The sequence below is a fragment of the Balaenoptera musculus genome, chromosome 10, assembly GCF_009873245.2.
Source record: "Balaenoptera musculus isolate JJ_BM4_2016_0621 chromosome 10, mBalMus1.pri.v3, whole genome shotgun sequence".
Classification (NCBI taxonomy): domain Eukaryota; kingdom Metazoa; phylum Chordata; class Mammalia; order Artiodactyla; family Balaenopteridae; genus Balaenoptera; species Balaenoptera musculus.
In genome coordinates this window covers 83,849,279-83,863,065 of record NC_045794.1, presented here as the reverse complement: position 1 = coordinate 83,863,065, position 13,787 = coordinate 83,849,279, and the positions used below count along the sequence as shown (strand labels likewise).

At 39.8% G+C, this 13,787-nt stretch overlaps 1 protein-coding gene across 2 annotated transcripts in view; it reads right to left on the bottom strand.

Annotated features, from left to right (window-relative positions):
• Positions 1-13,787, bottom strand: part of ANO4 (anoctamin 4) — a 445,216-nt gene that overhangs the window by 52,539 nt on the left and 378,890 nt on the right. For both annotated transcript variants that reach the window (XM_036866241.1, XM_036866242.1), the window contains 6 exons: positions 13,050-13,190; positions 10,385-10,549; positions 4,854-4,890; positions 2,674-2,785; positions 1,658-1,715; positions 1,421-1,518 (listed from right to left, as the gene is read on the bottom strand). In XM_036866241.1, coding sequence (XP_036722136.1) covers positions 1,421-1,518; positions 1,658-1,715; positions 2,674-2,785; positions 4,854-4,890; positions 10,385-10,549; positions 13,050-13,190 — 611 coding nt within the window. The remainder of the gene's footprint in view (positions 1-1,420; positions 1,519-1,657; positions 1,716-2,673; positions 2,786-4,853; positions 4,891-10,384; positions 10,550-13,049; positions 13,191-13,787) is intronic.

Genomic DNA, 13,787 nt, shown 5'->3' with positions numbered 1-13,787 from the left:
GGAGAAGAGGGTTTGGCCTAGCTGGCTTAGTTGAGGACCCGTGAACAGTCTTATTATCATGGGGTGCTGACCTGCATACTCTGACTCGAGGGCCCTAGAAGGTCTGAAAACCCACAAAGGTTTCCTCCTCTCCTGGCGTAGAGAAGCCCGCAGGTCCACAACTGGATCTGCCTGCTTTTGGGCTGAGTTTTTGACAGAGGCTCTGATTCCCAATAAAATGCATCTAACACTGGTGAGGTTAGTACATTAATCCTTGGCAGTGTTCAGAAGTGCATCTTACGATACGGAACAGGGTTGAAGAAATCGGGGCAGGGGCGTCAGGTTTGTGTGCTGTAGGGGGCAAGGAGAAAGCTGAGGGGTATCTGAGAGTAGCGATGCCAAAGCAAAAACAAATGTGAAATAAACTAAATAAGGGGATGGGTATCGAGGACAATTCTGCCTACTTCACAATTTTGCTCTATGTCCATATTAGTAGAAGATAAATATAGTTCCCTTGATGTCTATGACATTTTGATAAGTTATGGATGATACTTTAAAAGAGAATATAATGCTTCTAATTTTTAAATTTTATGCTTTTTTTTTTTTAAAGTTTTATAGAAAACATCAACACTTGGAAGAAGTTTTCTAAAAATAAATCTAAGAAGAGAAAATTACTGGCATTGGTTCTGACGGGGAGCTAAGAGATGACTTTTTGAAGTGAACCAAGTTCCAGCTAATTTTTCTGGCTGAGTGGTCTTCCCTGAAACCTGGAATTCTCTATGGAGACACTTGAGCTGACATGGAAACCTGTAGGTGTAGAATTAAAGCAGAAAAAGAAGTGCTGCTGATTTATGTCCCTTTAAAACTTAACTGACCAGAACTGAGCAAACACAGCCAAATTCAAGGTTATCCTTACAAAGGTGATGCAGGTTTTGGCCCATTGCCATCAACATAAACTGTTATCATCAGGTAATGATGTTTTTATTGGTTAGGATATGCTTACTTAGAAATACTCCAGTTTCTTTTTTGAATCATTTTTTTAGGTCTTCTTTCCATAAGCTCCTTTTCTGTACAGTCTGAATTTAAGGAAGTTTAAAGAAATTACCATTTCTGATTTATTGCAGGGGTTGGGGAGTAGAGACCTCGTTAATGTGTCATCATCATTTAAAGCAGCTTGGAAGCAGGTATCCAATTATTTAGGGGCCCACAGAGACTTCTTAAAGAATATTCACTTTTGTTTATGCGATTTGTGCTAAATCTTCCAAAAGAGCCAATGTTTATTATTTTCATGATTTGTCTTTGAATATCTAAGCATGAAGACTTAGCTCCAGGTATACACACGGGCTTAACTGCTGAGTCTGCATTGCTTATCTTACCTGCCACACCTAGAAAAGCCAATGAGACATGCTGCCTCTCAAGTATAGATATCTAAGGTACTTACGGGTAGCCAAGTTCCATGAAATTATTCCAGGTCTGCTTTAGCACCATTATAATACCCATTTGCATACAGAGATCAATAAGGCATCCACTAGGGTGGCACTGCGAGGTAAGCAAACACAGAAATTCAAGAATCAATGGACAGGAAGAAAGGCTGTCTGGTTTCTAATCTGCACAAAGTTGCCCTAAGCCTGTTTAATGCAAGTCTGTAGGAAACAAGGAATGATGGGAGAATACAGACCTCTTCTAGTCTCCACCTGTTTATCAGCCTCAAGTAGGCACCTGGGTGTCCTGTGAATCTTCAACACACACAGAAAAACAAACCATTAGCATCCTGTAGCCTTCAGTGAATATTATATTCAGATTAGCACATCCTCCAGTGAAAATTACTGGTGCAGTAAGGAACAGGTCTCAGGGAATTAGGAAAACTCTCTGGAACTGGCATAATGGCAGCTTCTGGAATTCTCTGGGGGGTATTTCACTCCTGGCCCTTCTGTGTGGCTGCTGACCACAGAGGCCAGTTCTTGCTGCCTGCTGTGACTTTTAACATTTTCTGCTGAATATCAAGTGGCTGTTGTGTAAGCAGCAGGTTGGGTTTAAACACTTCAGATCTTTTTGAATATTAGTGATGCCGTGTTTTTTATTTTTTAAAACTAAACTATTTGGCTAGAATTCCATACTGAAGTAGCTAGAAACTGCGGAGGGGCTTCTCATCCATTTCACTAAAACCCAGTACTCGGATCTTCCCTGGTTCTCGTCTCCTCAGACACACTTCCTGGTGTAATGAAATGCATGGTACCTGGACGTTCCAAATCCTCAGAACTGCTGGATTCAGAAGCTACCCAGTCTCCTTCGGCATCCTACGTCAGCCCCCTTTCCTGGCTGAACGTCCTTCCCTCCTCTGTGAGGTCAGGGATCTGGGACACGCTGCCTGCTGTCCTCCCCCTGATGCCACCTGCTTTTATAGGTGTGAGATCCAGAGGCCTGAGTCAGGTACAGATGGAGCCCGCAAGTTTTACATGCACCCTTCACAAGTGCAAACTATTTTCTTCTACTCACCTTAACAAGAAAAGGTACGAGGGACTTTGATGGAGACCATTCCCCAGAATGGGAAGGGAAAGGAAAGGAAGAGACCGATCTCCTCTTTATACACTTTATAAAAATCACCCTAAAGGCTGGCCTCTCTGTCACCCTGGTCAGTGACCTCTGTGCGCTCTGTCCCTGGCCGGGGGAGGTGTGGAGAGAATGGGTTCTTACCTTCCGAGGAAGAATGCGATGTAAAACGTGGAGCTGTTCAGATTGACAAACTGAAAAAGAAACATTTTCAGGGTGAAGCTGTTCTCCCACTCGGACTCAGTGCGAGGCTGTTCTGTGGACACAAGGGGAGCAGAGTTTGAGAGGATGCGTCTGGCCCCTTCTCAACTGCCTCTGGCCAGCTCCCCAGGCGCACAGGGTGGGAGCAGAGGCTTCCTAAGGAGGCTGCAGGAGACCCCAGCTTGCCTGCAGATGACATGCGACGGAATGGACCATCCGTGGGCTCCTCAAGCTCCCAGACCAGCCCCAGCAAGGGTTTGGTGGGAAGTGACTGCTAACTTGTCTGAGGGCAGGGAATATCGTTTGTTCCGCTGTTCCAGGATGCCCGGAGAGCCTGGAGTAGAGGCAGCCAAACTGAAGGGGCCGCACTCCCGGCCCTGGCTCCTTGCAGGAGCCTTTCCTTTTGCTCTTAGTTTCCACCTGTGGGGTGGGGCCTGTGTGGGGTCCGGTCCCCCCCATCTCCTAATAACTCCTTGGTCTCAACTTCTATTTCTGGTGTGATGTGAGGTGCTACTGGGAGAGAGGGAGTCAGACCCCCCATCTCAGAATGAGCATCTGACCCCGTTACCTGTCACCCTCATCCACCATCATTTTCATTCTCAAGGACAAGTACCGAGGAGGTGACCTCATATTTAGAGCTTTTATTGTATACCAGCATCTTTGTCTTACAATTTCCTGACCTCAGTCAGGCACCAATTCTCTTCTCCTTGTATTTCAATTTCCATACAGCAAATGCTCTTTGGACGTTGTGATACAAACCAAAAATATGGATCAATCCTCCAACCTGAAATCTCATGTCAAATGTGCTTATCCTTCCCTAGAAGTTGTATCCTCACCTCAAACGTCAAAGAAAATGCATTTAATGCAAAAGCACTTTCTGTTTCCACATTCCCTGAGCTTCTAATTGCTCATTTACCATTTCACCCCATCTATTCCTTTCCCACAAATTATAGCTCAAAATGCTTCCCAGGAGTATATCTGAGAAGGGAGGGGAGAAAGAATGAGAATCGGATTTAAAATGGTTTAAATGTCAATTTCAGAACAAGGCCATACTGCTGTTGAGGGAAGAAATGACAAAGGATGCTTCAAGGGCTTTAGCTTTACTTCACTTCTGCTAATGAACTCTTGGTTACACAGGAAGGTCTCCTAGCTCATCAGCCAGCTGGGTGGGTTCCCAGGTGGCCCAACCACAGACTGACCATGGCTGTTATCTCCACAGGCATCTTTTCCAGCCTGGATCAAGGTCCCCCCTGGACACAGTCTATCTCTTCTGTGGACATAAACTTCTATCTTTTTGGGCAAAGAGTGTCGGTGACGGAAGATTTCAATGAATTTAAAGGAGATATGCCAAGTGCCTAGCTCTATATCTGGCACATAGAAGGGCTCAAAAAGTGGCATCTTTTATTATAATGATTATTATAAGTAAAAACACTTTTGTGATTTTTTTCTCCCTTTGGCAAGCTACATATGGGAATGTGCTAAAACAGGTTTTGTGTGGGAGCATGTAATTTTCTCAGACTGCATAGAGTAAAATGACTAATATCTCATTAATGAAATTGGGACAATTCCTCTATCTTGAAAATGTAGTAAATGTACAGCTTATAGCTGGTTACCAGATTGTTCTGGTGCCTTACAGAGTTAGAGAAATGTTCCTAGGGATGACTTGTCCAGATGAATGTCATTTCCACAAATGTCAGTGATGGTTATCCTGTCTACATAAAAGACTCCCAGTCTTCAAAGCAACTAACTTTGCTGTGATTTTATATGCCATTAAAACTTGCTGTGTTTTTAATTAAATAAAAATTGTAGGCAACAGCAAATGAACACTTTTCTAAATGATTATAGGTACTTCATACACATGTACTTTTGTAAGAGAAAACCTACTTTAAATTATATTAGCTCATGAAAGATAATGTCTAAATGCTTTAAAGCTTTAGGTAGGAGAAATTCTCTCAATTCCTAGACATATTTAACATGTCCTGTTGAGGGCAAAGAAAAAATTGTTGTATGCAATTCAAAATAAAGGGAATATTTGTTTTCAGCGGTGTTTCAGAAATGAATCTTTGAGAAGGTATTTTTCAGACCACAATACTGTACTGTGAAATAAAGAGGGTTCCACTTACCTAAATTTGTCAGAAGCAGTGCAACTTTTTCATAGAGCTGTAAAATAAATTTAATACATTTCACAAACTGTAGATGTTCTAAAATCTGTAATTATGAAGTAAATAGGTAATTAAGTCATAAATGAAAATAATTTCATTAACCATCCACTGCTCAAACAATGAAAACATCATCAACAATTGTGTCCTTTCAGGACAAGAAAGAATTGTACAAGGTCCCATTTTAATATTTTAAAAATCTCACTTCTTGTTTTGGGGTGAATAATTCTGTAACAACAGGCCAGCTGCCACTAATTATCAGCTTGCTAAGGGATGCTGGGCAAGTCACAACATTCCTGGGCCTCCTCAATGTAAAATCTCTAAGCATCCTCAATGTAAAAATGTAAAATCTCCTCAATGTAAAATCTCTAAGACTGCTTCTGATAAGAGTCTGTAATCCTATTGTTTTTATGGGCTGATTTTCTAGATTATAGCATTCCTAAACACCAAAGTGATCAAACATTATTGGGAACCGCCAAACTTACGGTACTCTGCTTTTCTATTAGTGAATTAGATGCATCCCTAACTCACCCAGCCATCTGGTAAATGGAGGGTCCTAATAGGATGGAAGGGGTGTGTGTCCCTGTGCTTGTGTGTGTGTATGGAAGTACAGTTAAGGGCAAACCCAGCTCTAGGAGATTCCTTAGGGAGGGTATAAATTGAAAAAGAAAAGAGCAAGTGCTTTCTCTAAAATGAAAGATGATAAATGAAAACGAAAAAGAAAACTAGTCAAATGGATTTGAACAATATGAAAATTAAGATCACATTTAGACTAAAGTAGTGAAATTTCACTAGTTAAAATTCCCCAGGCTGGAATAACAGCTTTACCAGCCAACAAGCTGTAGGTCTTGGGCATGTTACCTCACCTCTTCTTTAGACCATCGTATTCCTTACATGTGGTTGAGAATGGGTATTGGACACACTCATCTTGAGGTCCTTCCTAACTTTTGAATTCTCTTACCCCAGATTTCTTCTAACTACAGAAATAGTCTAAATACTCAGATTGTATGACTCTAAACTTTCAGCAAAGACTGTAGTTTGTTATATTAAGATATAAATAATTCACATGGCCACAGTATCAAATTTTGTATATAGAAATCTCAGACTCTTGGAGTCCAATGTTAAAACAGACTGGTGTAATTTTCAATAAGAAATCTTGTGTTATAGATGAGTCATACATCTCAATTTTATCATAAAAATAAAATACTGGTAAACAACATATTAGGACAGATATTCTAATCAAAATTATTTTAATATTACAAAGGCATGGTATTAGTAAAGTTACATACATAATTATCAAGGAAAATTAAATTCAACTGGTGAGACAGCCTTTCTCAAAAATATAATTTTTGATTACCTAGTTCATCCTTTAATCTTTCATGTTGATGTACATTTGTTAAAGCGCCTCGCTTTGCACACTTGTCTCAAAGGCCTTGAGAGCTGGTGACATGCCATCATTATTTTTGTTTGGAAACTGAAAAAATTGGAACTTAAAAAAGGAACAGCACAGGAGTTGAAATATAATTATTATTAACCTTTTGAAAAGTAAAGTGTATGAGGACACTGGGATTCATGGCATCTGTGAACATTTTATCTTGATGATACAATGAGATGGATAGTGAGACTTTGAGCAGGATGCAACAGAAAAGAGCACATAAACAAAGGGACTGATAGCTAGCAAGAGAGCTTCACATGAGTGGTTTCTGGAAAAGACCTGATTTCTCATTAGCCAGTTGAGACAGAAAGCACGGAGAGTTTGTTCTGATAAGAGTAGTAGAAGATCTAAGTTTCCAAACTGGATGCCACAAATGGTTACTGTTAGAAACTTTATCTAACAGCAAGCTTTCTGATCCTAAGGATATGTCCAAAAGAAGCTATGAGCACTTCTAATTTTATCTTGTCCACCTGATCAATGTATGTGGGTTTGTTCTGATGCAAGCCATATTTTCTGGTTTAGTTCTTTTTGGAATAAGTCATTGTGGTTTTCACTGTTTACAGATTATAATGAAATGTCAGATTTATTTTGGTATGGCTGAATAAAAAGGATGGTCATAACTTTTAATGTCTTCCTTTATTGGCATATATAGCTTGAGACCACTATATTGAGATGTTCTTTGGTCGCTAGTGAAGCAGAATAAAATTGAAAGAAACTGACAAGGAGGAGTGAGAAAATCTATCTATCTATTCACTCTGTCTTTGAAATATTTATTTTTCAAGACATGGAATAAAACGAAAACCCCATAACCAGTCACTAAGAGGCATAATAGTTTGTTAGGATCCAGAATACTTTTGTAAAATAATATGAGCTTTATTTTTTTTAAAATACACATAAAAGTAAACACACATTGTCAAATCCAGAAAATAGGCATTCCTTATAGATCTTTTTCAGTTAGGATTGGAAGAAAGTCAGAAATAGGATATATGATCTATAATAATTATTTGAAAGTTAGAGGCTTTAATGAACATAAATTAAATACCAATCTAGCTCTCAAGATTTTTATATTCAGTTAATGAAAAAGTATTCATGATTAATGTCCAAATGATTTTTTTTTTTTGCAAGACCAGTATGGCCAAAATTTTAAGTAATTGAAAACAATTTATATAGCTATAAAAACTATATTATTGAATCATAAAAATGTCTTAAATTGAGTCATTTCAGCAGTCATTAATAGTTTAGTTCTGAATTGGTCAAAGCTATGTTATAGTCATTAGTCTGTCATTTGTCCTTTATTCAATATTTGCTTTTTAAGGACTTAAAATATTTTAAAATATATTTTAATGAAGAGCTTTCCCAGCTATATTACACACTTGGTTGCCTTCATAATGGAACCTGCAAAGCTTCAGGGCATAAGACAGGATTGTAAAGGTGTGTGCTGGATGAGGATGTCCTCAGAGATGGCCGAGGAGGGTAAGACAATTGGTCACTGCACAAAAGGGTCCTGGATGATGCTGGTTTTAGAGCGTGTATGCTTTTTATTTTCTTTCCTTCCCCTTGTTATGGCTTGTCATTTTCTGACCTTGTCAGTATTCTTGCCTTAGTAACCTTCTGTTACTGTAGTTTGATGTTGGCTGAGAAATCAGAACACCAAATGTGTTCACATTGTATCTAAAAATAAAGAAAGAAAAGAAAAGAAACCTTAAGGGCATTCCTAAGAATGATACATGTCAGCTTTAGTGTGTGGGCTTGGTCATCCATTTTGGTGACTCAGAAACCCTTTGTTAAATAAAACATGTAAAACGCCTACCTGCCTAGTTCCTAGCACACAGTAGGTGCTTTGTAGTGTCCCTAATTATATGCTATTTGATCTCCCCTCCTGCTTCATTTTTAGTTTATTTCCTCTTTTCTTGGCTGTGTTCCACGAAGCAGAGGTTTCTGGATAAGTGATTTTCAGTTAAATGAAGTGACAACACTGGCTCCTGGTCAAAATGTACCAGCAAGCATGTGTTTATAGACCCACTGCATATATGCAGAAATTTATTTCTTAAGATGTATAAATTAAATTTTAATAAGACATTGGAGAAGAGAGATGATAAAATACAGTAAGCTTTAATTCACTGCATCCTACCCAGACGCAGAATCTTTCACTGCTCTGGCTGTTTGGTTAATTTCACTATGAATCACTCCCCTTCACAATGAATATTCATTCCACAATTAACTTTGAGACTAGCTGAACCGGGGACAGGGGGTGTGCAAGGGAGTGACAAACATCCACTTTCAATCTCCACTTGACCAAGCACTTACACAGTCATCATGTCAAAATGATCTGCAAGTGCTTTTTTTTTTCCTACCTTCTGGATTTTTAAACTTTTTTTCTAAAATAATAAAGAAGTTCCTGTATCTTTAATAATAATAATAAATTACCTATATTTCATTATCTCAGTGAGTTCAGCACAATGGCCCAGATTTAAGTTGCAGTATAAATAAGGGTGAGGGGAACTATAAATGAACACGTACTCCATGCCTAACACTATACTTGGCACTCTACATACGTTATTTATTCCCTCCTACAAACCTCAAGTCTAACAATGTCAGCCATTGCCTTTTGTTCTGCAAATAGTAACAACAGTTTACTGAGAGCCTACTATAAGCCAGAGCCTGTTTCTGGCAGCCTCTGCCAGAAACAGAGGCTGCCAGAGTTTGGAAACTTAGATCTTCTACTACTCTTATCAGAAAAGACAGAAAAGACAAAAGTTTCTGCCCTCTTGGGGCTACATTCCAATGGAGAAGATAAATAACAAAATAAGTTGTTAAAAACAGCCTATTAGATGGTGATTAATGCCATAGAACAAAATAAAGCGGGCAAGGAGCTAGGAAATAGTCAGACAGCAGGAGTGGGTTGCAATTTTAAATTGAATGACCAGGGAAGCCTTATACTGGAAAAGTAACAGTTGAACAAAGACCTGAAGGAGGTGCAGGAGTAAACTCTGCAGACCCCATGGGAAAGAATGTTCCAGGTAGAGAGAAGAGCAAGTCAAAAGTCCTAGGGTGAGAGCTTGCCTGGCACATTGAAGAAAAAAGGGAAGGCCAGTGAGAAGCAGGAAAGTCAAGGTGAGGAGGGAGGAGACAAAGTCAGAGACCTCGCTGGGGCCAGATGAGGGAGACCCTGGGTCTCCATGTGAAGACAGAACTTTTATTCTGAGCGAGAGGAAAGCCACTGGATACAGTGAACAGAGGCTGACTTACATGGATGAAGCTTGCTCTAGCTGCTATGACGAGCCTGGATTGAGGGGAGCAGACGTGGAAGCTGGGAGACCAGCTCGGAAAGCACTGCAATAATCCAGGTGGGATATGCTGGGGACCTGGACCAAGGTGGGGACTGGGGATGTGTGAAAAGTGATCAAATTCTGGATACATTTCGATGCTGAGAGAAGCAGAGGAGTTTCAGCCTGGGCGACTACAATGCGGAGGCCGCAGGAGGAGCTCATTCTGGAGGGAAGATGGGGAGTTGGGGGTTACGTGTGTTAGGTGAGGATGTTTGGGGTTCAAGGGAGACAGCTGGGCTGAAATATACATTTGAAAAAAACCTGAAATCAACACAAGCTACAAGTACCACCCTGAAATATTCCTTGCTGGGTTATCGCAAGAAATGCTTTGGATACTAATTTCCCATCATTCAGAAGCAAAAGGAAACAGGAACCAACACTACTGAGCTATGTCACAGAGTCTGAGCTGGGCCTTTAAAATATATTTTTTCTCTACATTTCCCAAAGGGGTATACAGTGTTATCTTACTGGATAAATAAGGGAACTGAGGTTCAGAGAGGGCAAGTGCCTTGCCCAGTCTTACAATGTAGAAAATCCTGGAGGCCAGATTTGACTCAGGCCTTCTGTATCCCCAGATGAGTACACCTTATGCCAGGCACTTTGCAGCCAGGCCATAAGTGCCACATAATTGACCAGCCTCTCTAAGGCCAGGTCCCTTTAGAAACAGAAGAAAACTCACCTGTAGCACACACATCTTATCCATTTGACTAGTTACCTTGCAGCTCACTTACCACGTTCAGCAGCATGATGATGCAGAAATTGATGCACACGGCAGTCCCTGTGGTTGCAACCTGAGAATTATTCCTGATTAACGCCCACTTAAAGGCAGCGAAAGTGCTGACGGTCACCACCCTGTAAATGACGATCCCGAACACGGCGGCGATCACCACGCAGATCTGGCAGGAAGACAGAGGACACCCAGTGAGCACTGTGATGGAATGTTGGAGGAAGGGGCTCCCGCCACCTGGAAAATCCTCGGATGAGGAAACGAGATAAAGCGGCAGTGGTCCTGACTCAAGACGCCACAACAAAATGCACACTTTTCATGTGGTTGATGCTTTCTCTTGTCTGTTTGTATGTTCTTTGTTATCCAAATAGAAAAGCCACAGAACTTGAGAGCTGATAAAGCATTAAGCTATGGGGTAACACTTTATTAAACAGAATATCAGATTGAGCAAATGAACAAATATTTATTGTGGAAATCTTATTGGGTCACTCTTCTGTTTAAAACTATTTATTGGCTTCCTTTTAGGATAAAAGCAAAGCCCTTATGGTGGCCTGGAAGAGTCTCTCCAGCCCCACTGAGTGTTTTTCCCCTCCCTCTGGAGACTATAGACCTTTTCTTATTGTTTCCAATGGGCTAAGCATCCTTAATCTTCAAGACCATTTCCTTAGCCCAAAACGCTGACCTACCCATTCCCCTGCCAAACACACACACACACACACACACACACACACACACACACACACACACCCTCATGCATCTAGTTAATACCTAACTCATTCTTCACATCTCAGCTTAAGAACTACTTCATAATTAATGCTTTTCATGAAGCCCCACTCCTCCCCCCAGGCGTTTTTTTTTGTTATAGGGTACCTATACTCTTCTTTCAGTATACAACTTATAATTTCTAACAATTTGTTTGATTATTGCTAGTCTCTCCCACTTAGATGGTAAGCTCCATCTGGGTAAGGATGGTAATCGTCATTTCTGCAGCAACTTAGCATCATGCCAAGTGCTCAGTTATTTGTCGCTGAAGAAGCCTATGAGAGGTGCATATTCTTATTTATCAGATATATACACAGCCTGAACTGAGGCATCTTCCTCTGAACATTTCCTGGCGTTTGAGAAGAATATGGCATATCTTCTCTCTCTATGAATAATGGGAATTTGAGATTCCAAAAAGTTTTGTGGCTTTCATTAGATGACTTGCTTAATATGTCTTTGAGCAGAGACCTTAGCTTACATAGTTGTCAAAAACTGGATCTTAAAGCTGGGCCTCAGGACAGCCTCTGCCAACTTAGAGATTCCTTTCTTTATAGAAGCTTTTTCTGTGTTTCTCACAGACTCTATTTCTGGCTTACTATGAGTGACATGCTCTAAAAGCTCAGGTATGAACCCTAGCTGAACTGGCTAAAGTAGTAGTAGTAGTAGTAATAATAACAGAAAACAAAGAAACAAAAACCGCCCATGTCTGAATCCTGGAGCTGTTGATAGGGAGACAGGTGAGAACTACACTGAATTATAGACAAGGGTGGCAATATGGTAGAATGGAAAGGTCACTGGACTCAGAGTCAGAAGTTAGCTCTGAGTCCTGGTTCAGCTATGAGCTAGCAGTGTGACCTTGGGCACGTAGCTTGTCCTTTCCATGGCTTCTGCCTCTATGATCTACCCCATCTGTAGAACAAGGAAAACTTAATTTATGTCCTTAAGTCTTGTTGTGAGAAACAAAACCCCAAACAATAAATGTGAATGCACTTATAGAAGGCAAAGCCCGACACAATTGCTAACAAAGCAGAATCTGTAGAAGGGCATGGATCTGAGTCTTGATCTGAGCCGAGGGACACTGGGCTCAGTTTCTTTCTGGCTACAGGGGGTAGATTGTCTGAATTTTCTATTGTCTTGTCCTTCCCACTCTAACCAACTAGGATATATACTTACAAACACTTGCTATTTGAAAAGAGGAAAGGAGGATCTTAACCATCCTTTCCTGTCTAAAATGACATTTCTGACAAATCTGCATATGTTTTGTTCAGTAATTGACAGGGTCAAAGCTGATCATAAAACGACTTCTTTTTAGGAAAAGCTAACAATCCAGCTTCAAATTAGTGTTTTGCAAACTGATATAATCATTAGTGAAATAAATGTTAGGGAGTTATAGCTGGCATTAAAAAATAGACTGTAATAAAACAAAAAAAATCAGAGTTCCTTGCATATTATAAAGATGAACATTGTTTCAATTACCATATTCAGTTTTATACATCTATTTGCGTAGTATATACTAGGTTATGACAACGTTCGTATTTCTTACTGTATGGGCATTGTAAAAAAAATGTTTGAAAAACACTGCTGTAGGTATTAATACTATCTCATAGTTTTAGTTCCTTTCATTATGACATAGAGAGACAAATGCAAAGAACAGCAGATTAGAGGATCTGAGCTCTTGTCTATTTCTTGGCTAGTCTGGGCAAGCCCTTTACCCTTCTGGAGTCTCAGTTGCTCCACCTGTAAAATGGGGACGGCAATGCCATCCCTGACCACCACATAGAATGGTTGTGAGGACTAAATAACAGAACGTGCAAAAATATATCCAAACACTTGATATGATTATGGTTGTTACCATGCTACAGGTTTGTACTTTATGAAAGAAAGAGTTTTGTAAAAAAGTTTCAGACCATAAAGAATATTCCAGATGCAGAAACAATAAGTCGGCTGCATTTATCTGCAAATGCTTGATATGGTTCTGGTTTTCCCGAAATGGGATTCATCCGCTCTTTCTTGGAATACTTGGCTTCAAACTGGGGCCGTATTTCTTCCTAAAGAACAAGCAGACACATTTTTATGTACTGAAGAACTGCTCAGACAATAAGAAAAAAGTCATTTTACCCCACAGGAAAACTGAGTCAACAAATGCCACAGTCAATGACATGGGCTTGGAAACCGGCCACTTAAAGAAAATCTGCAGAATGATGATCTAGACTTTTTATCATCAAGGCTATGTAATTTAGACTAATAGTTAAGTGTCTCTATTATCTTTTTAAACTATGCTTGAAGAAAGAAACTGAGAATGAGAAAAGGGACCAAGTTGTCCTGTCCCTGGTGGTTTGAAACAACTAATAAGCTTTTACTTTTATTACCGGGGAGTGATGTGGACACCAGGACAAAGAAAGCTTCTGAACAACAAAATGTTCAGAATTCGTTTTGTGAGTTATAATGGCAATATAATTATTAGTTTTCTACAATTTTTAAATTTTTCGATTTAGGCAGTTAAAAACATGGTGCATCTATTTTTTTTATAAGCTCCTATAGATGTCATTCACCTGTAACCATAGGTTTGAAACGTATTCTTTTTGTTGTTGTTGAGGATTTTTGCATCTATGTTCATCAGTGATACTGGTCTGTAATTTTCTTTT